The following is a 23743-nucleotide window of genomic DNA, read 5'->3' on the forward strand; positions in this document are numbered from 1 at the left end:
TCCAAGTGTGGCCTAACCAGAGTTTTATAGAGCTGCATCATTACATCGCGACTCTTAAACTCTATCCCTCGACTTATGAAAGCTAACACCCCATAAGCTTTCTTAACTACCCTATCCACCTGTGAGGCAACTTTCAGGGATCTGTGGACATGTACCCCGAGATCCCTCTGCTCCTCCACACTACCAAGTATCCTGCCATTTACTTTGTACTCTGCCTTGGAGTTTGTCCTTCCAAAGTGTACCACCTCACACTTCTCCAGGTTGAACTCCATCTGCCACTTCTCAGCCCACTTCTGCATCCTACCAATGTCTCTCTACAATCTTTGACAATCCTCTACATTATCTACAACACCACCAACCTTTGTGTCGTCTGCAAACTTGCCATCCCACCCTTCTACCCCCACGTCCAGGTCGTTAATAAAAATCACGAGAAATAGAGGTCCCAGAACAGATCCTTGTGGGACACCACTAGTCACAATCCTCCAATATGAATGTACTCCCTCCACCACCACCCTCTGCCTTCTGCAGGCAAGCCAATTCTGAATCCACCTGGCAAAACTTCCCTGGATCCCATGCCTTCTAACTTTCTGAATAAGCCTACCATATGGAACCCTGTCAAATGCCTTACTAAAATCCATACAGATCACATCCACTGCACTACCCTCATCTATATGCCTGGTCACCTCCTCAAAGAACTCTATCAGGCTTGTTAGACACGACCTGCCCTTCACAAAGCCATGCTGACTGTCCCTGATCAGACCATGATTCTCTAAATGCCTATAGATCCTATCTCTAAGAATCTTTTCCAACAGCTTTCCCACCACAGACATAAGGCTCACTGGTCTATAATTACCCAGACTATCCCTACTACCTTTTTTGAACAAGGGAACAACATTCGCCTCCCTCCAATCCTCCGGTACTATTCCTGTGGACAATGAGGACATAAAGATCCTAGCCAGAGCCTCAGCAATCTCTTCTCTCGCCTCATGGAACAGCCTGGGGAATATTCCGTCAGGCCCCGGGGACTTATCTGTCCTAATGTATTTTAACAACTCCAACACCTCCTCTCCCTTAATATCAACGTGCTCCAGAACATCAACCTCACTCATATTGTCCTCACCATCATCAAGTTCCCTCTCATTGGTGAATACCGAAGAGAAGTATTCATTGAGGACCTCGCTCACTTTCACAGCCTCCAGGCACATCTTCCCACCTTTATCTCTAATCAGTCCTACCTTCACTCCTGTCATCCTTTTTTTCTTCACATAATTGAAGAATGCCTTGGGGTTTTCCTTTACCCTACTTGCCAAGGCCTTCTCATGCCCCCTTCTTAAGCTCCTTTCTTGCTTCCCTATATTCCTCAATAGACCCACCTGATCCTTGCTTCCTAAACCTCATGTATGCTGCCTTGTTCCACCTGACTAGATTTTCCACCTCACTTGTCACCCATGGTTCCTTCACCCTACCATTCTTTATCTTCCTCACCGGGACAAATTTATCCCTTACATCCCACAAGAGATCTCTAAACATCGACCACATGTCCATAGTACATTTCCCTGCAAAAACATCATCCCAATTCACACCCGCAAGTTCTAGCCTTATAGCCTCATAATTTGCCTTTCCCCAATTAAAAATTTTCCTGTCCTCTTTGATTCTGTCCTTTTCCATGATAATTATAAAGGCCAGATGCTCACCCACTGAGAGATCTGTGACCTGACCCGGTTCATTACCTAGTACTAGATCTAGTATGGCATTCCCCCTGGTCGGCCTGTCCACATACTGTGACAGGAATCCATCCTGGACACACTTAACAAATTCTGCCCCATCTAAGCCCTTGGAACTAATCAGGTGCCAATCAATATTAGGGAAGTTAAAGTCACCCATGATGACCACCCTTTTATTTTTGCACCTTTCCAATATCTGCCTCCCAATCTGCTCCTCTGTATCTCTGCTGCCACCAGGAAGCAGCAATGGTGGAAGGCTATGGAGGCTGCAGCTTGCTTTGTAGCTAGTGAGTGGCCCTAGAAGCAATGGATCCTGAAGACCCACCATCTTCTTGACCTAACCAGCAATATGCTAGCCTGACTGGCTGATTAGCAAAAACAATGCTGTTGAGGAATGGCTTAGAAATTCTGTCAGATCTATCACTCTTCCACAGAATCCTACCACTCTTCTTCCATGCTAACTTCTGATTAAGAGCAGTGTCAAAGTCTGTGACTAGGAGTTAGGATCAGTGTTATTTTCACTTTCCCTCTGTCCTTATTACATCTCTTGTGTATGTGGAAAGGGTAAAGTGTAGACTACAATTGTGGTGAGGGGTGTAGTGCAAAGTAAGAGCTGAAATCTTGTGCCATCTGCTGGTAAATTTGAATCAATCATGGGATGAGAGGGAAGTGAGAGACAAAGTGGAGCATTAGGTATGTGGGTTCCATCACCTTGTAATTTTTGGGTCTGTTGCTGGTGACATTTTCAGTCATTTCCATTGTGGTGGTTGGTATAGCCATGGGGGTGCCCCTCTGCACTGATTTGTCCTACAAGAGAGGATGAGTGCACAAGTGAATGTGTTTGGATAATGTGCCTAAGTGATTAGTAGTGTGTTCAGTCACTGAGATATCATTGGGAAACTTAGACCGATGAAGGTGTGATGAGCCTACAAATGATAGAGATTGCCGGTTGTGAAAATACTATTCTGTATGTAGTGCCAATGGTCTAGTTATGGGATGTGGCATTTAAAGATGTATTCACTGATCTTGGATACAAATGTGAGATTCCTGAACAAACTGATATGCTGTATGACTGAGGCCTGATTCCCAGTGTGAACCTTCACAGTAATCTCCTTTGCTTTACATGTACAGGGGGTCTGCTGGCTTCTTGCTTCTCCTTGAAGAAATCTGCCATCCTGTGCATCATATTTTAAGGCATTATAGAAAAGACAGCAATTAGTTTTGATATTCAGGATTTCTTAGATATTTGAATAGTGGTAAATGCAAATTTGCTCTTAAATAAAAAGGAAAGAGTTCACAGAGAACTGAAGGGCCAGTTAGCCCAAAATGAGCTGTAGGTAAAATGATATAATCTCATATTAGATAAGTAGTATCCAGAAAATCCTCTGATACAGCAGTGTTAGCACAAACTATTGGGAGTGAAGCTATGTTGGCCACATCTAACATAGTGAATAAATGGCAGTAGTGCATATAACTTGATAATATATGTGTTTGTGTGTGCATGCCTGTGTTTTTATTCCTATACTATATATGTTTAAAAAGTTTGCAAGAAAAGCTCTTTAGGCTTACTCTCTCCATTTCCTAGATACGGGCTGGGAAGCAAATAGGGAGAGCTGTTGATAAGAATTTCTTATTTCTATTACAGAATTGAGTTTACTGCCTTACCTCACCATGCTGAGGTGCAATCCAGAAAAAGACCAAGTGTGAATGGCCAGCAGAAACTACCTCAGGGTGATAGCACATTATTCTCACCAATGGCACACAAGAAAGTGGACGGAGGCAACTATTCCAAACCCTGGTACTGCATACAATAGATTAAGTCGAAGAGCACATCAATCACAAACTATCAACAATAGGAAACATCAAGGTAACAAACACTGGCAAGACACATAAATTACATCTGAAGAAAGAAAATTTGGCTGCACTCAAGTTGTCCAGGGAGTATTCTTGTTATAATGTTGGACACAGTATCATCAGGAAACAGAAGCACAGAATTTTGAAAAAAAGGTTTAAGGACATGGCAAAGAGGCAGGGAGTACAAGTTATGCAAAGGGTGGATGGATATCTACGTGGCAGTCTACTCAAGGAGAGCCAGCTGATTGATATGTTAGTTTCCTGTAAGTCATTTCCCACTAAATGCACAATGCCCTCCTTAAGCAGGTGTTTTATGCTGACTTCTCATTCTGCTGGATTCTCTGCAGTAAGAAACAATTTGATGATAATATGTAGCATTTGGGCAAACATGCAATTTTGATGTTCCTTGGCATATTAAGGTATCACAATATTTCATCTCATGATTTTTATGGCCTATTTCATGAAGACATTTGTAAACGCTAATTCCGTTTTATATCTTTATTTCTCTTCTTCTGATTCTCTTTTATTTATATTTATTCCTGCCCTCCTCAGATTTCACCCAACACCTACCAACTGCTCATGTCTCTGTAATTTTCCTTTATTCTCAGTTCTATAATTTTTTTTGCCTCCATCACCAAATTTCCCACCCTTACTTTCTGATTTCTTCAATGAGGGTTTTGAGCAATGCAGACTCACACTCCAGAAATGTCTCACATTTACATTCTTGCCTATATCTTCAAATGACTCCATAGTTTCCACTTCCTGTGGTCTTATTATCTCCCTACATGGACTTTGCATCCCTTATTCTGACCTATTGCACATTACTATGCTATCAGCCGCTCCCTCCTGTTCACTCTCTATTCCCTAATTTCCATTTCCCTAACATGGTGGTTGTGCCTTCAGTGATCCAAAGCTCTTGAATTTCCTCCCAAAATCTTTCTGCCCTTTTCCCTTGCTATCTTTTATTTTCTTTACCATGGTCACTTTTGACCAGGCTTTACTTCAAAAGGCCTAAATTCATCTTACTATTTTTTTCTCATTATTATACACCATGAGATGTTTTCTTTAAAATAAATTGTTATCTCTGTAAATCAAATAATGGTAACACTATTGATTATAGGTTAACCTCAATCTCCCTTTGCTCCTTTTTATAGCTTGAAGTGAAATAATAAGACCAAAAGGAACATGAGAAAGTCTAATCTTTTTAATAGATTCATTGAGCAGATGACTGTTGGCACTGCATTTCAAATCTATGTCTCTTCCAGTTCATAAAGTAAAAAAATCAAATTGCTGGATGAGCCCATCAACGATTTCATGTGCTTCATGTCTGCGAGCTCTCGGCACTTTTCCCACTTAGATGATGAATGAGACTGAGGCTTTGGGCCTACTCCGGGAATTTGAATCTAAGGACTCGATTTGGTTCGGAATGCTGTTGCTCACTCCCGTTATTTGCATGATTTGTGCTTTTTCCTTTTTCTTTGTGCATTGGGTGTTGGTCTTTTTTTTAATTGATTCTTTCAGATTTCTTGCTTTGTGGCTGCCTGTAAGCAGGCAAACCTCATGATTGTGTAATTTATACGTACTTGGATAATAAATGTACTTTGAATGTTTGAATCCTTCTGTTGCCCCTTCTCCAGCCTTCCTTCCATGGTCCTCGATCCCTCCCATCTGGTTCCTTCTTCTTCAGCCCTTCATTTCTTCCACCTATCATCTCCTAACTTCTTACTTTTCCCCTCGCCTGGTTTCACCTATTACCTGTCAACTTGTTGTCCCACACTCCCGTTTCCAGTCCTGTTGAAGGTATCAGCCTAAAACATTGACTATTTATTCGCCTCCATGGATGCTGCCTGACTTGCTGAGTTCCTCCAGCACTTACTGTGTGTTTACCTGAAATGTCAACTATCCCTTTGCCTCCACAAATACTGCCTGACCCATTAAGCGCCTTCATCAGTTTGTATTTTTTTTGCTCCAGATTATAGCACCTGCACTGCCTTGTGTCTCCAGTTTGTGAGCTTGTCATCCTCATATCCACAGTACAGGAATCCCAGAAGAAACTGTACTAGATACCAAAAGAAAGATCAGTACCTAAGGATTCGGTTGTAGACAATAGTTAGTTACTTTCCCATAACAAAACGGTAATCTTTTAATCAAAAGAATCATCTTTTCCATAATGAAATATGCCGATGTCTATTTACGGATCAGGTTGAGTCATTCCAGAAACTCAGCTAAGAACTCCTCGGTGTGAGTCAGCCTTATACCATCAATGAAATTGCCACATCAGGGAAGCATGGGGGTAACATTATTCATCCACTTGTATAGAGTGCTGGCCAAACCACATCTAGAGATCTGGAGTGCTGTGTATGGGATAATCTTCTTATTTAAGGATTTTAATATGTTTGAAGCAAATCACAGTTTTACTAGTTTCAGACCAGGGTTGATTTATGAGGAGAGATTTGACAAACTGGGCTTGTTTTAGAAGAATGAGTGAGAGGTGACTTAAACTAACTATACAATATAAGAATCAAAATCCAGTTTATTATCAATGACAGAGTGGATCCAGAGAAGATGTTTCCACTTGTGGGAGGATCTATCAGAGGGTGTGGTGGGGGGGTTACAGTTGGAAAATAAGGAGTCATCCATTTCTGGTAAGGATAGGATATTCCTTATCTTAAAGACTCAGGAACTTTTGGAATGCTCTTCCTTAAATGGCAGTGGAAGCAGAGTCCTGAATATTTTTAATACAAATTTGGATTGATTCTTGATAAACCAGGAAGTAAGAGGTTACCGGGAGTGAGCAGGAATGCCAAGTTCAGCTGATAAGTAGGTAGGGTGTCATCAAATTGAATGCTGGAGTAGGTCAGAACTGCTGTGTGACTTATTTCTACAAATTTCAATGTTTGTGATGGTTTTATGCAACAGCCATGTAAGAGTTTGACAGACCTGGATGTTATTCTCAAAATAGCCAGCGTAGGCTACACTTGTGGCTAGATGGTTATTTCAGCACAGTGCCAGACTTGATCACTAGACAGATAAGTGAATCACTTATATTTACCCTTCAAGAACCCATTGACACATTGCACCAAGCCATCAGCCATCTACTGGCTTGTGGTCTCCAACTCATTTCCTCTTCTTAAGATTTGCCATTCTGCCCCCCAATGACAACTTCCAAGTCACCTCCACTAAAGATCCTCATTTTCTAATTCCCTCCTCTATCCCCAACTATAATCTATCCCTCTTCCCCAAACAACCCTTCCCTTAACTTTCTATCTTCAATCCAGTCCCATGACAATTAACACACATGAAAATTGCTGGTGAACACAGCAGGCCAGGCAGCATCTATAGGAAGAGGTACAGTCGACGTTTCGGGCCAAGACCCTTCGTCAGGACTAACTGAAAGAAGAGACAGTAAGAGATTTGAAAGTGGGAGGGGAGGGGGAGGTCCGAAATGATAGGAGAAGACAGGAGGGGGAGGGACCGAGCTAAGAGCTGGAAAGTTGATTGGCAAAAGGGATATGAGAGGATCAGAGGACAGGAGGCCTAGGGAGAAAGAAATGGGGAAGGGAGCTCAGAAGATGGGCAAGGAGTTATAGTGAAAGGGACAGAGGGAGAAAAAAAAGAGAGAAAAATAATAAATAAATAAGGGATGGGGTACAAAGGGGAGGTGGGGCATTAACAGACGTTAGAGAAGTCAATGTTCATGCCATCAGGTTGGAGGCTACCTAGACGGAATATAAGGTGTTGTTCCTCTAACCTGAATGTGGCTTCATCTTGACAGTAGAGGAGGCCTGGATAGACATATCAGATTGGGAATGGGGCGTGGAATTAAAATGTGTGGCCACTGGGAGATCCTGCTTACTCTGGTGGACAGACCGTAGGTGTTCAATGAAACGGTCTCCCAGCCTGCATTGGGTCTCGCCAATATATAGGAGGCCACATCGGGAGCACTGGATGCAGTATTTCACCCCAGCCGACTTACAGGTGAAGTGTCGCCTCACCTGGAAGGACTGTCTGGGGCCCTGAATGGTGGTGAGGGAGGAAGTGTGAGGGTATGTGTAGCACTTGTTCCACTTACAAGGATAAGTGCCAGGAGTGAGATCAGTGGGAAGGGATGGGGGGGACAAATGGACAAGGGAGTTGCATAGGGAGTGATTCCTGCGGAAAGCAGAGAGAGAGGGGGAGAGAGAAAGATGTGCATAGTGGTGGGATCCCGTTGGAGGTGGCGGAAGTTACGGAGAATTATATGTTAGACCTGGGAGCTGGTGGGGTGGTAGGTGAGGACAAAGGGAACCCTATTCCTAGTGGGGTGGCAGGAGGATGGGGTGAGAGCAGATGTGCGTGAAATGGGAGAGATACATTTGAGAGAAGAGTTGATGGTGGAGGAAGGGAAGCCCCTTTCTTTAAAAAAGGAGGACGTCTCCTTCATCGTGGAATGAAAAGCCTCATCCTGAGAGCAGATGCTGCCGAGACAGAGGAATTGCGAGAAGGGGATGGCATTTTTGCAAGAAACAGGGTGAGAAGAGGAATAGTCCAGGTAGCTGTGAGCATCAGTAGGCTTATAGTAGACATCAGTAGATAAGCTGTCTCCGGAGATAGAGGCAGAAAGATCAAGAAAGGGGAGGGAGGTGTCGGAAATGGACAAGGTAAACTTGAGGGCAGGGTGAAAGTTGGAGGCAAAGTTAATGAAGTCAACAACCTCAGTGTGTGTGCAGGAAGCAGCGCCAATGCAGTCATCGTTGTAGCGAAGGAAAAGTGGGGGACAGATACCAGTATAGGCTTGGAACGTGGATTGTTCCACAAAGCCAACAAAAAGGCAGGCATAACTGGGACCCATATGGGTGCCCTTGGTTCAAGCTCTATAACATCTGGTCTTTTATCCATCCTGCAACAAAATGTTCCTGATCAATTCCCCACCCTCTGCCCCTCTCCAAACAACTGGGTGTCCATCCCTCCCACACTAATTTGTCCCTGTTCCATCCCCTATAAGCAATTCCTGATCCATCCTGCACAGCTGGTCCCTAAGCTATTCCTCCCAACTTTCAGTCACAAATGCGCACAAACATTAACATAATCAAATTATGTTAAAAGTTTAGCAAGAATATTATTTAAGTTCACAATTAATTTTCAATATCGTAATTGTATTCTGACACAATATAAATTTTTCTAACATTGATAAAAATAATTAAATTATAAACCTTTCAGATGATTTCTCAAGAAGTATGGAAAAGTGTGCAGGTTTGGATGACATATACTGGTGACCGGTCACTGCCCTCACCCAAACCTACAACCTTCTTTCTCTGATTATCTCAATTTGGCTCAATTTGGGTCAAAAGTTGTGCAGCTCTTGCTACTTGTGCCCAGGCCTTGGGATACACCAACATTTTTAGGGAAAGAATGGTTGCCGAGTATTTGAGTCCTTCTGTCACTTACAAAATCATTGCTTTCCTTGTGCAGTCACTTCATGAGAAATCAAATGAAAGGTTCATAATTTAAGTATTTTTATCAATGTTGGAAAAAATGGATATTGAACAGAATGCAGTCATGAAACTGAAAGTTAATTGTGAAATTACACTAATATTTCTACTAAACTTTTAACATAATTTATTTCACTGCCAGCTTCTCATGGCATTGTTAACGGGCATGGCTGTTGTAGCAACTTAAACCTTGAAAAAATATTTGTCACAATTGTGGTTGTGATGGAATGTTTAGGATTGATTGAGTCTCAAGCATTAATCAGGCACTTAAGGGAAGTGCATTGCACCACATTCGAAGAGTGAGAGACAATTGTGCTGCTGGGAATGGTCTTGCTTGGGGGAGGAAACTAAAACAACAAGAGGAAAGCCGCATATACTGTGATTTTGCACAGGAAGCTTGTAGCACCTTCTGCTAAAGTAAGATAAGAAAACTCCCATGGTTCATGCAGGAGAAGGCCATTGCTATCTGCCTGCCAATGTGTTTAATAACTGCCTTGTGGCATTGGAACTCGCACAAAAGCTGTTAATTCAAAAAATTCTAAATTAGGATATGAGTCACAATCTCTGAACAGTAAAGAGTCGATCCGAATTCAAAATTAATCCTGTGGAGTATTTATTCTCCTTCTACTGTCTTCCGATTTGATTCAGATTAAGTATGTTTCAATATTTTATCAGAAGTCAGTGATTCCTGTTATACTAATGACTGCAACTTGCCTTCAATATGTCCTGAAATAAAAACAGTAGAGATTTGAATTCCAATAAGGGCTCGTACAAGAATGTTTCGATCACACTTCTGTTTAAAAGCCCAGGTGTCACTCAATTTGCTCCAATGATAGACAATGACTTCAGTTGCAGAAAGTGTATGGTTTATTTATAAATACAGTACAATAACAGGCACTTACAGCCCAACAAGCCCAAACTGCCCAATTAACCTTTCAACCAGTACGTCTATGGAATGCAAGAGGAAACCAGAGCACCCAGAGGAAACCCACACGGTCAGAGGCAGAACATACAAACTCTCTAGAGACACTGGAGGAACTGAACTCAAGTTGCTGGCACTGCAATAGTGCTACGCTAACTGCTACACTGCCATTTTTGTGGTAGATAGTAGCAGACTTGCAATTACAGGGAACTTTGGTCAAATACTAAGTGGACTGACTAAAAGAGACCAGTGAAAAGACTGAAATAAATTCATTGATGGGATTCATTAGAGTTTGTCTCCCAAACAACAAATGATCAATATGTGCAGACAGAATGTTCTCCAATGGAGTGGGGATTTTGTTGGAGGGAATCCAGCATTTTGTTCATTGAGCCCAATCAGAAATTAATCCTTAAAGGAGTAAGTTAGTAGTATTGAGGGTTGGGGGTGAGGGGATAGTTGTTGGGATTAAAATTTTGAAGACTATCCTTGTGAGAGAGGTAAATGAAAAATCTGGAAGTAGTTATTCCGTTCCTGGTTCCTACAAACACCAGAAGGCACAGTAGTAAATCCGATTAACTTGTCAGAGTCTACTGTCATCATATCAGCAGTGTTTAGCATAAGTGTTACTGTTATTATTAGGATCCTACACTGTCAAAGGAACAAAGTGAGAATATTTGTGTGCTTCTCCATCCGTTTCAGGATTGACTTCATTTCAACTATAGTTCTAAAATGTAGGACTTTGGCATAACCTCACTCACACCTCTACTTCCACAAGAGGCGAAGGAAATATAGGATGTCCCTATTGACCCTTATCAATTTTTATCAATGCACCATAGAAACCATCCAATCTGGTTGCATAACTGTTCTGCCTAAGACCGCAAGAAATTCATTCCATATACCTGTCACCCTCTGTGTGGAAAAGCTCTCGGATCTCCGTTAAATTTCTTCCCTCTCACTTTAAACATATGACCTCTAGACTCTAAGTATCTACCCCTTTTCTGCACTTAATATTTTATAAACCGTCACAGCTTCCTAAATTCCAGTGAGAATAAACTCAGCCTCTCCAATCTCTCCTTTCCAGGCAGCATCTTTTGCACTCTTTGTCATGTTACCACGGCTGTACACAGTATTCCAAGTGCAGTTTGACCTTCATTTTATACAGCAGTTTCTAGTTTCAGCCTGTCATCTAAAGGTCTCAGATTTTAAGTACGTCATGTGATGTCTTATAAATAAATCCCATATCCCTTTGGATATGTATGCTTAATATATGCATTGAGATATTACTAATTTTGATGAAGATGTTGAAATACATTTTTGAACATTCTCGTGATTGTCACATGGTATGTTTTAGACGAGGTACAGCAATAGAACTGATTGGAAAATAATTTGTCAAAAACCTCTGTATGCACAGGTAAATAGGTACAGTAGAGTAAACCACAATGGCAAGTATCAGCAAGGTTGACCTGTTACTGGACTATAGCGCACTGTACTATGAAGGTAAGCTAAATTTAGCAGTGACATGATTGAATATGGGTGTGATAGAAAAGACTTAAAAGGAACGTGAAGAGCAAATGTTTCATTCAGAGGAAGGAGGGTTTATAACAAGCCACCAAAGTAATAGAGCAGGTACAATTAAAATGTTTAAAAGACATTTAAGCATTCACGGATTGGAAAAGTTTAGAAAGAATTGTTCAAATTCAAGAAAAATTGGGACTAGCTCAAGTAGACAACTTGTTCTGCCTGGATCAGTCAGGCTATTGGGCCTGTTTCCATGCTGTATAACTCCTATGACTCTTATGACTATGGAGTCTAGGCATACGAGTGAGACGAGTTCCGTTATTATAACTAGAATGGCCATTGTGCAGTTCTGTCTGTTTATAATGGTCAAGTATAACAAAGCTTGAGAATTAAATCACATTTCAAAAGTTTGCAAAATTAACAGTAAAAGTAGTTTTGGCGGCAATTGGGATGAAGGATTTTGAAGTTCATATAGTGAGGAATAGATATTTATGGTTTTTGCAACAAACAGAAACTATTGACTTTCAAATAAAGATGTTGGTTAGCAAACATGCAAATTAATACTGTTGCAGATTGTTTGATGACGAGTTACACTTCTTTTTGTAAATTCAACCAAATACCATTATGAAAAGCAATAATCATGCTGGAAAACTACTCTGAATAAGGTTTAACAGACCTAAAGTTAAACAGACAGCAAGTAAAAGCACCAGACATTGTAATGAACAACAACAGGTCAACTTTAATGGGAAAGGACTGGCTGAAATTGTATCGGTATTTACATATATTCCAAAGTCATACATTTAAAAAATTGTTGAAAATGTATGACCATCTGCTCATAGACGACCCCTCTGGAATAACACAGTACAATGAGCGAAGATGAAGATCATAGCACACAAGGAGCAACATATTCAAAGGACTTAACTAATACATAGATTAAATGGAATCAAATCATTATCAAAGATTTTCCAAGCCATGATGAATAAAATCTTGCAAGCTGTAGATTATTGCTCATGTAACCAAGACTATCTGAGAAAGAAAATCTTTCAGTTTTGGAGGAATTGTTCAGGAGATAAAAGGAGCACAATATGAAGTTGAAGTGAAACATACTGCCTTTTTTCAATGATCAGTACCTCATTTCAAATGTACTTCATTTGAAAGTTGATGCTAATGGCTTACAAAGTGAAGGAAAATGTAGAAACTAACACCAATACGTCAAAGCCTAAAAATATCACATAATATTAAGGTTGTTCCTAGCAATGGTCCAATATTAAACTCAATTCCTTCCAGATTTTGGCAGGTACCCATGCCATTGCAACACATGGTGAAAAAAGATGTGAAGTGGATGTAGGACAATGTCAAGAACCACCGAGCAAAAAAAAAGACAAGTACATGAAATTTGATCCATTCACATATTTTGCTTGATCTTTCCTAACAGAGAAGGGCATTCCTTGGAGAATAGATTTACATGCAGGATAAAACTTCCAAATCTTGTGATGTCTTGTAAATAAACCCCATATCCCTTTGCATATACATGCTTAATACATACATTAAGATATTACGAATTGTTGATGAAGATGTTGAAATAAATTTTTGAACATTATTCATGATTGTCACATGGTATGTTTTAGATGAGGTTTCAAGTTTCTGCTAGTTAAGGGATTACCCATCTGCTCAAAAGGACCCAGCTTTATATAAACATTATTGGCAAGTGTTGTGTCTTACAGCCGTTGCTGTATCTAGTGCTTTCAGCTGTTGTTTGAAACTATGAAAGGAATTGAATTGGCCAAAGTCTTCCTTGCATTTGAAGCTCATTAAGGGTGGAAAGAATGTAATTGCTGTTCGATACATCCTGACTTATTCAAGTAGCAATGTACATTTGCAAAAAAAAATTCATACATTAGTATTTTTCCAAACTGAAAATTAGGCAGAAATTGTCTTCCTCTATTTTTAGTGCTGCAGAGAGTAGAACTGGTACCTTAGAGGCACCAAGAATAATTTTCTGAAACATCAGCTGACCATGAGAAATATTCATTGAATCAGACTTTGAAAAATACCAATTTGAAGAAAGCCATTAAATAATCAAGAACTATGCCCAAATAATTGTTGAATGACCCTGTTTACTAAAAACCTGCTTGGTATCACCAAATCCAAGAGGTTTACAGGTCAATGAACAATTTTATTAATCTAGCTATATTCAATTCCAGGTTACTAGGACTGTATGTTAGTCAGTTCCACCTCATTCCCCATCCCACATAAAGTGAAAAAGCATCTGTTTATGTAGTCATATGTAATGATGTAAATCATCAGTCTCATTCTGTCATCATGTTCACAAACTTCAATACAATAAAGTTCACCATCAGACATGCAATAGCTAATTTTAATGGTATAGAGGCAGCTACCTCTGTTAAAACTAAAAATACTGAAATTAACAATACACATTGGCATGGAGTGGATTACAAGACACTTTATTAAATTAAGTAATTAAAAAGCATATAAAGTGTAAAACAGCAGAAAGCAAAAAACTTTTTATCATTGAACATTAGACTGTAAAATCATTATTAAAAACCATGGGGAGAATAAGCATATTAAGAAGGGAGAAGTTTGTGGAATTAATTTTCCTTAAATATGCCTTAACCTGCCTACAAAGTCTACACATAGAGCATTTTTGTAGCTTTGAAAATAGGTACGCCATATTTGCAGAAGGGTACTTCTGAGATTTTTGAGTCATAAATGGATATGGATGAAATACCAATTCTCACAAAGATTGTTGAAAAAACTAGTAATTTGAATGTTTCTATAAATCAATCATACATACTCTGTCACAATCATTTAACCATTGCCTTTTGCTTTACCTATGGTCTCATTAGGGACAACACAAAAACCTCTCATGAATACGTCAATAACACTTTTTTCTATTGTATACCTGTAGTCTGTGTGAACTCAATGATACTGTGTAAAATTTGTATTTAAGTACACAGGCAGAAAAAGGAATCCTGCAAATTGAATTTTACTGTTTATATCTGTACATAGTCTAATCAAACAAGTAATAACAAACAAAAACTAGGATATGTTGCATCAGTGATAAAGCATGAAGTCAAAGTAAACAGACAAAATGAAAATTTAAAAATTATAGATGTTTAACCATGATTAACTTTACATAAAGGAGATTCACATTAATCTTTGGTCCTTTTAAATATTTGCCTCCTGAAAATACCACAAGTGCAAACAGAAAGTGCTTACCATAGGCTGCAGCTTCTTAGAGCGAAGCTTTGTCTGTTAGAAATTCCAATCAAACACACTTCTTTCCAATAATCTTTTTGTATTGATATGTATCAGGCAATAGACTAAAGTATGAGTAAGTGGGGAAGGGATTTAAAGAAAGGAGAACCAGCCTCTAAAAAGTTTTAAATATAATTTGTACATGATCTTTAAAAGGTATTCAATGGAAGTTTCTGATTAAAATGATATTTTCTAGAGGAGATAATGTGAATTTCTTTTCTGATAATTTAAAATTGTGAGAAAGCCTATTTAGATAAACAAAAATATCTAGCCCTTTTTAACACCAACCGCCCTGAGGATTTTATAATAGCTAAAACTGTTTCATTTATTTTTGTGTTTGGCATATATGCATTTATAAAAATATTATTTTGGCACAATTTGTGGCTACCTACATTCATAAGGCATAAGAAATTACAATAATGAAATATATATTAAACACTGACTTTTTAATTAAATAAATGTAAGTAAACCCATAACCTGCACTTAACTCATATTGTTAATAAAACTTTACATTGTAAATAAATGTTAAAAAAACAAATTTACTTACTGTGCTTTTGAACTATTTTGGGCACAAGGTTGCCATACCCATAGAATTCTAGGAATGGGGATGCCATAGGCAGTGCATGACAGAGTCTGTTTGCTGCCCAGAGGATAGAGATCATGGTTCTGAGTGGGCAGTGCCTTTTCACATATATGTGGTTTTACTGTAAAAACAAATTAATTAGAAAACCAAAAGCCAAAAATGCCATAAAATCTAAATTATGCACTTTGATAAATTATATACTAAGGCCTTATTCACATGCTCAGAGCCTAAGGGAAGACAGTACCATTGCCGCAGTTTAGTATATCCATGTTCCAACCTGTTTGTCTCATTATAATTGATCTTTGAGAAAAATGGATCTTTTTATTCTGCGAAGATATCTACTATAATCTCTATAAAAGAATGCTGCCCTACAAAAAGTCTTTGAACAATCCTCAGCATAGATGTTACAGCATTAAAACAAAAGACTGAATGAACAACAAACAACAGTTCTTTGAAAAGTCCATCAGTTGTGTGTGAATCTTCAGTTTTTAAACGTTCCTCCTCCTTTTAGAGTTCTCTGCATGTGATCATATTGTTAGCAAATTCAAGGATCGTAGATACAGAGCAAACATAAGGCGTATCAGATCTGCGTTCAGGCTTGTGTCAGAGTGGTTATTGGATTTATTTCTGCCCTTCTGCGGTACCCACTTCAGCAAATGTATGCACCTTCCTTGTTTTTATTTCAAAATACAACTTCACAGTTTTAGCAGTGTTACAAGTGGCAGATTGGCTGCTATGTTGCACATGCTAGCACAGTGGTTTGCATTTAGATGTCCTTGCTGAACTTTAATGTGCTTTCACGGTTGCCTTTCCAATTTTGTTTGACCTTTTTCCTCGAGGAATGACGGGCTTCATCATAGACCTTCTTTGTTCTTTCTGGGCAGGATTTATTATCTACTGTACGTCTTCTCCTGTACTCGTTGATAATGAGCTTCACAGATGATCTTGGTATTCCAGTCTTTCTGGATATTTCATGGATGGACTTTTGACACAAGTGATATTCAATAATGACACTTTTTTGAAATTCTGAGAGCTGCTTCAGTTTTTCCATTTTGGGTAAAGTTGAGACACCTAGGATAGCAAGAATGTGTTTTTTTATAGTGTCCACAGTTGTTCTAGAGCATTCCCTAACACTGGATCTTAACTGTACAGGGATTGTCCAAATATATTTTGTAGGGCAGTATATAGTTTTACAATTAAACCATGCAATAATATATTACAAAATTAACATGCAAAACAATTAATTAATGTTAATACAATTTGGAATATTCTAGAGAGATTTATGAACTGCTCACAACCCTGTCTCCCCAAGGATTCTAAGTAGATTATAATCCTGTTGCTATATTGTACTTTGCTTCACCCACATTCAATTTAATTCAGTGAAATTTGTCAACATTAGATTTGTGTCACTCATAGTATGCTCCTGTACAAATGTCACTATATTGTTGATGCAATTTACTCAACACAGCATCACTCTCTAATTTTTCCAAAAGAACATGTTTTTCTATTAATTTTTCCTACATTCCACTTTTAAGAGAAGCTGTTTATCATCAGCGATTCAAGCACTCATAATAACAGCCTATTTTGAAAGGAGATATGTTCCACACCATGCCTCATTAGGATTATTTTAAAGGGCTTTAAAGTCAATAATATGTTTTCAAATATGTAGTCACTCAAGATCTTTAGATTCAAAACTTTGAGGGTTTAATTTAAACTGGTTCTCAGATTCTTACTAACAATTTCACAATAAGGAGTAAAATTATCATTTGGCTTGAGTAATTTATCTATTATATGCAGTAAATTTAAAGAATGCAAGCAATATCCAAGACTAAATTTCTGTTTCAAAACTGTCAAAAATTAGGCTGCATATTGTCTAAACCAAGATTTTTATGTCAATGAGCCTGTGTGGGGAAATTAAATTGCAAAAAAGGCATAAGAAGCTGCAAGGGGATATAGATAAATCTGTGGGTGAAGTTCAAGCAAATCGAATATCATGTGGCTAAATGTCAAATAAAGCATAATATCAAGATGGTGAGAGATGTACTCTAAGAAGCAGAGGCATCTAAGTGACCTAATGAGGATGAAGCAACTGTAATGACAAGGGAAGTCAAAGACAGCAAAAAAGCAAAAAAAAGAGGGCAAACAATATAGCAAAATTAGTGGGAAGCTAGAGGATTGGGAGGTTTTTAAAAACCAACAGAAGACAGCTAAAATAGCAATAAGGGGAGAAAATATGAAAGTATTAAGGCAAGCTAGCAATAATATGTTTTTTTCAGCATACAAAGAGTAAATAGAGGCAAGATTGGATATTGGACCTCTAGAAAATGATGCTGGAGATGGGCAACAAGAAGTGGTGGAAAAACTGAATACATTTTGCAGTAGTCTTCATGTGGAAGACACTAACAACGTGCTAGAAATTCAAGAAAGCCAAGGGGTAAAAGTGAGCAAAGTTACTATAACTACGGAGGTGGTGTTTGGAAAGCTGAAAAATCTGAAGGTGGGTGTCACCTGGACTGGTTGTACTGTACCCCAGGGTTCTGAAGGAGGTAGCAGAAGAGATTGCAGAGACATTGGTAGGGATTTTGCAAGAATCACTAGAATCAGGAATGGTTTCAGAGAAATGGAAAATAGCAAATGTCACTCCACTCTTTAAGTAGTGAAGGAGACAAATGATGGGAAATTATAGGCTAGTTAGTCTGACTTCCGTGGTGGGAGAAATTTTAGAGTCCATTATTAAGAGCACAAAATAGACTGAAATCAGCCAGATTTCCTTAAAGAGAGATTTGTTGGAATTATTTAAGTAAGTAACAGACAGGATGGACAATTAGGCAGAGAATGCTGTTTACTTCAGTTTTCAGAAGGCCTTTGACACTATGCCACACAAGAGACTGCTAAAAAGATGTGAGCCTAAAATTGGCTGACTGGCAGAAAGCAAAGAGTGGGAATAAAGGGAGCCTTTACTTGTTGGCTGCCAGTGACTATGTTGTTCCACAGGGTTTGGTGTCGGATCTACTACTTTTCACATTATATTAATAATCTGGATGATGGCTCTGTATTCAAATTTGCATATGATACAGAGATAGGTGGAGGGGCAGGTGGTGTTGAGAAAGCAGGGTATCTGTAGAAGGACATGGACAGATTGGAAGAATGGGCAAAGAAGTGGCAGATGGAATACGGTGTAGATAAGTGTATAGTCGTATACTTCGGTAGAAGGAGTAAAAGTGAAGACCATTTTCTAAATGCGGAGAGAATTCAGAAATTAGAGTTGAATTGGTGGTACGGAAGTCAAATGCAATGTTAGCATTCATTTCAAGAGAACTAGGATATAAAAACAAAGATGTAATGCTGGGGTTTATAAGGAATTGGTCAGATCACATTTCGAGTATTGGAACTAATTTAGCACCCCTATCCAAGGAAGGATGTGCAGACTTTAGAAAATTCCAGAGGAAATTTAAAAGAATGATCCCAGAGATTTAAGGGCTAATGCTTGAGGAGTATTTGGTGAGTCTGGGCATACACCCGCTGTAGTTTAGAAGGAGTGGATGGATGGGAGGTTCTCATTAAAACTACCAAATATGGAAACGCCTGGATAGAGTGGACATGGAGAGGATGTTTCTATTAGAGTACTATTTGGAATGAGTGGATTGTCATTTGAGGAAGTGTCAGACAAGCTAGGTTTGTACTGTATCTGCTGGCGTTTAGAAGAATAGGGATTTTATTTGATTGTAGTACAAGATCTTAAGAGCTCGTGACAGAGTGGGTGTGGAGATGGTATCTGCTGTTATGACAGAATTTTGAATTAATGATGACTTTAGAAATAAGAGGCTGTCCATCTAAGACAGGGATGAAGTGATTGTTTTTCCCCACAGAATTGCTGGTCTCTGGAACTTCCTTCCTCAAAAAATGAAAGCAGAATCTGAATCTTTGTAAAGCTGAGGCTGGAGGAGATAGATCCTTGATCAGCAAGAAGAGTTGAGAAATTATTGTGAGTAGTTGGGAGTGCAGAACTGAGGTTATAGTCAGATCAGCCATGATATTATTAAATGGCAGAGCAAATTTATAGGCTATGTGGCCTCCCGCTCATTCAGCTCCTAGTTTGTACACTATCCAAGTATCCTTCAACTTGTGATGAAATATTCCTCAACTATAACTTTGTTCACAAACACCTCTTACTTTCCTAGTCTATGTTAATGAAATTGCAAGTTTTGTGTGATTCAACACCTCACACAGAGCCTCCCTTAATCCAAAACTGCTGAGAGGATCAAGCACATAGTTTGTCAGATCCTGACTTTCCACCAGGCTTCTGGGTTACACAATCACTGTGTCACCATGTACACATTTGCAATTACCTAAGATGTTTAGTGTCATTTCTTCTGGAAATTGAATTCATTTTGGAATTAGCTATGAATGCTACTGGACCCAATGAATAGGAAGGAAAAGGGCTACTTGGTGACTTGTTGGAGAGATGGGATTATTTACCTAGATTAATTTTTGTCATGAGATTTCTAGAATGACAGTCAGCCAAATGAATATTCACAAAAGTGTCTGGATTGCCTAGGTGGTATATTCTTAATATACAATACTGAAGTTGAAAATTGATCATTATGATAACTAGCATATTGCTTGTTCACTACTTAAGTTCCTCTAACATATTAAGAACATTCAATCACAGGTCTTGAGATTAAAACTGGCAGGAAGATGTAACTTGGTGTATAGTCCAAAAGTTTATATTCACCATATATAGTTAGAATTCAATGTGTTTTCAACCTGAAATTTAACTTAGTTTCCATTTCCCAAGATGTTGCCTGATTTGCTGAGTGTTTCCAGGCCTTCTTATTTTCATTTCAGATTCCTAACATCTGCAGTTTTCTGATTCTCATTTACTTGACAATAGTTCTCTTTGGAGGACTATGGTTCTGCATGCTTCAAATATCGAACTGACCAAAGAAAAGGACATATGAGGAACAGTGAAGGAATCTGCATAACATTCAGAAACACAAGAGACTGCAGATGCTGGAATCTGGAGCATAAAACAAACTGCTGGAAGAACTCAGTGGGTCAAACAGCATTTATGGAGACAGAAGGATGGTTAACATTTCAGGTCAAGACCCTGTGCAATTTCTAAGTCATTCTAATTAGTCTCTAGTTACTTTGCCTGGTAATTCTTTGTCCAGTTACATTTTTGTTAAGATTCCTGCAGGAATCTTTTTTTCATATTATGATAATTAAACAGTAGCAGCAAATGTTATGACGGGAGAGAGACCAGGAGTCTGGATTATTTTTTGTGTATCTGTTATATATTCAGATTTCAAAAGTCTATCAGTATTTTATATAAAATGTGTGTGTGCCTTTATTAAGACAACACCAAAATGTTTAATTGCATTAGAATGCCTTTACAGCCAATTTAGTTTTATTCTGTATTTGAAGGAAACACGAATTTAAGTATCACTAATAAGGCAAAATTAAGTATAAAGAGGCAGAATACAATGGATTCTAGAATCCTGAACATTATACTAGTTTAATGACAGCCAGTCCATATTGAACCAACTAGTGTTGTTTTCCAACTGCTGAAAAAGATTGATACTAGCTCTCAAAGGCAGCTGATAACCAAAGATAAATATTAGGTAACTATGGTGTGAGCAGTCTGCTAAGATACCCATTAAATTTCAAGAGAAATGTGCAATGAAATGACCCTAATGAATTGAACCACTTCAAAGGGGCATTCATTGAGATGTGCATGTGAAAAACGAAAGGACTTTTTCAGAATAGCTATAAATTCTTTGCCATCTTTCTATAACTGACCAGACTAGAAGCGTTTGATTCCAATGAAGGATGATGAGGACTCAGAAAAACAAGGCATCCAAATCCACAAAGTCAGATCTAGTTCTGTTTTATATTTAATTTGAGTACTTCTGGTTAAATAATTACTGTACATTCCCAACGTGGGAAATGAAAAAGGAATAAGTAATTCCTCCAACCTTATTGCAGTTTCACTAACTTGTTGGACTTACAATGAATAACCACAGTTCTTAATGTATTCATTTCACTCTCTGACTTCACTTTGGGCCAGAAATTACCTGCGGTGACAATCCACTCAAGCTCACTAATGATCTGTATGGCAAATAACTTTGCCACCTAAAATAAACAGAGACTGTCCTCCCTGGCTTGGCCCAATGTTGAACACACTATGGATATTGACTTGTTTTGAATCTCCCTGATATTTGGAAACATTCAGAAGCTACCATTAAAACTATCATTGAAATTCATGATAGTTCATTGAAACTATCTTTTTGGACTGTAAGCCTGCTCCATCACTTCAATGCTCAAAAATATCGCTAAAAATTTTAAACAATTAATTCAAAATACATAAGTTACCAAATACATTTATTTGTCCCTCCTAACCCATTCCCCTTCATTGAAATAAGCGGAGCAGGTTCATCCTAAATGCTGGGGAAATTTAACTTACATTCAACTTTTGGATTCTGTTTGGAGCCAGTGTCAGTGTGAAATTTGGCCAAATCTTAATGAAGAGTACTGCTTAAACTCCATTAGTTTGGCATACTCTAAAATTCAGTGGCACCAGACTGACAAATTATGTGGACTTCTGAATATTATTTCAACTAACGTTGCAACACACTTTAAATTCTCTATTTCTTTTAAGGATGTTACACGAAATAAATTTTCCAAACTCGGCAAGTTAAGATGGAAACCATGGCCCCAGTGTGTTAAAGGGAGCACAGGAACTATACACCCCACCCCCCCATGTGTCAAGGGGAAAGGTTGAATCAGCACCCAAACAAAAGAATTGCCAAACAATTCACTGTGGCCAGAAAGTTCAGCACTTATTGCAAAGTTGATAGCATTCACAAGAAAAAATGCAGTAGTTCTGCACAGAACTACTAATATTGCCTAGCAAGTTCTTTGCCATTTAGTTTCTATGAACTTTCTCAACATCCTAACTTATACTTATCAATCTCCAACAACTGTGGTACACTTATACTTCCCTGTATTGTGCAATACAGACATTAACAAATATTGAATAAAAGGCAGTGGATCGTTTATCTCATTTGAACTCACTGGGTCCAGTAAATGTGATTGTATAGAGGGGCACTAGGTACTTAGAATGACTATAAAGCAGCCCAGCATTTCTTTTTCATAGATTTAGATTTGGAGAGGAAAAAAGTGGGTGTGTTTCTTGTAAAAGTGCAGCCCTCCTCAAACTGTTTCCACTATATATTGTGTCCTTATGATAGATCCCTGTGTTGAAAATATCAATTAGTTCTTAGGTACCTAGTACATTTGATTGATTATCTGTTTAACCATGTTATATTTTATTTTCTGATAAATTATTGGCACCACCTGCCTTGAGAGACAGTTGGCATTAAATATTACTGACTTAAATGTTGAGTAAGGTCTATGTTTGCAGAGCTCTATGAAGGTGCCATAGGTATAATGTATGTGCTAACATTTCCAACTATAGGAATGGTTTCCACTTAAAGAAATGTATTAGAATTCCATTTAAGTTTTCAGGCTAATAAAAGGGCCCTGTTGCCATTTTAAGAATGTTGTTTAGTGAATGAAACACCAATATATGTCCTGATCTAAACTGTTGCTTTCATTGTCTGATACAGACTACAGTGATATTTCAGCCTTCAGCAGAACAATGGTCTGACTGCATCACAAGAAGAAAAAGTGTAATATTTAATACATTCAAAAAAGATCCTTTTTCCTCTGGAATGTCTAGTACCTAAGGCTACTTTGGGTAGTTTACCTGATTCATAAATTTGCAGACAAGATTTACTCACCATTTACATTGAGAAAGAATGTGAGGTTTTTGGAAAGCTTCCATTGTTTAAGTTCCAGTATAATACTATAAAAACCAACATCCTCTTCTGAAACATCCCTTATAGTCAGTTTATAGCCAGTGATGTTATATCGGACTGATCTTTCAGTAATAGGCTGCCCATTCTTTAACCTGGAGAAAACAATGATTACACTGTACATTACACAACAGCCAGGTAATTACATTACATAATCGTGTGACTGTATCTAGAAAAGTTTACTGTTGAGTGAAGTTCAAAATTCAATTTGTACACAATAACAGAATTTAAATTTCATTAAGACATTTGTATTTAATACCTTCACAATCTACACTACCATCCAGTTTATATGAACAAAACTTGGATATATTAAGATTAATCCCTGTTCCAATGACATTATAGACTATGAATAGCTTGCTTGCCACAACACTCCGTGAAGTACCCACTAATCGCAACCTCCCAAGCTGATAAGTCTTATTTGTTTATTTATTTACTTAGAGATGCAGCAACGAACAGGCCCTTCAGCAACATTCTTCACTATACACAACTCTGCTATTTTCCTATTTAGATTT

The 23743-nt window shown here is 38.3% G+C and overlaps 1 protein-coding gene across 4 annotated transcripts in view; it reads right to left on the reverse strand.

Moving 5' to 3' along the window:
• flt1 (fms related receptor tyrosine kinase 1) overlaps nt 1-23743 on the reverse strand; it is a 155038-nt gene that overhangs the window by 81843 nt on the left and 49452 nt on the right. For all 4 annotated transcript variants that reach the window (XR_010018734.1, XM_063054254.1, XM_063054252.1 and 1 more), the window contains 2 exons: nt 23157-23326; nt 15316-15472 (listed from right to left, as the gene is read on the reverse strand). Coding sequence is in view for 3 of the 4 variants with exons in the window: in XM_063054254.1 (XP_062910324.1) it covers nt 15316-15472; nt 23157-23326 (327 nt within the window). In the remaining variant the exon portion in view is untranslated. The remainder of the gene's footprint in view (nt 1-15315; nt 15473-23156; nt 23327-23743) is intronic.

Source organism: Mobula hypostoma, chromosome 7, assembly GCF_963921235.1.
Source record: "Mobula hypostoma chromosome 7, sMobHyp1.1, whole genome shotgun sequence".
Classification (NCBI taxonomy): domain Eukaryota; kingdom Metazoa; phylum Chordata; class Chondrichthyes; order Myliobatiformes; family Myliobatidae; genus Mobula; species Mobula hypostoma.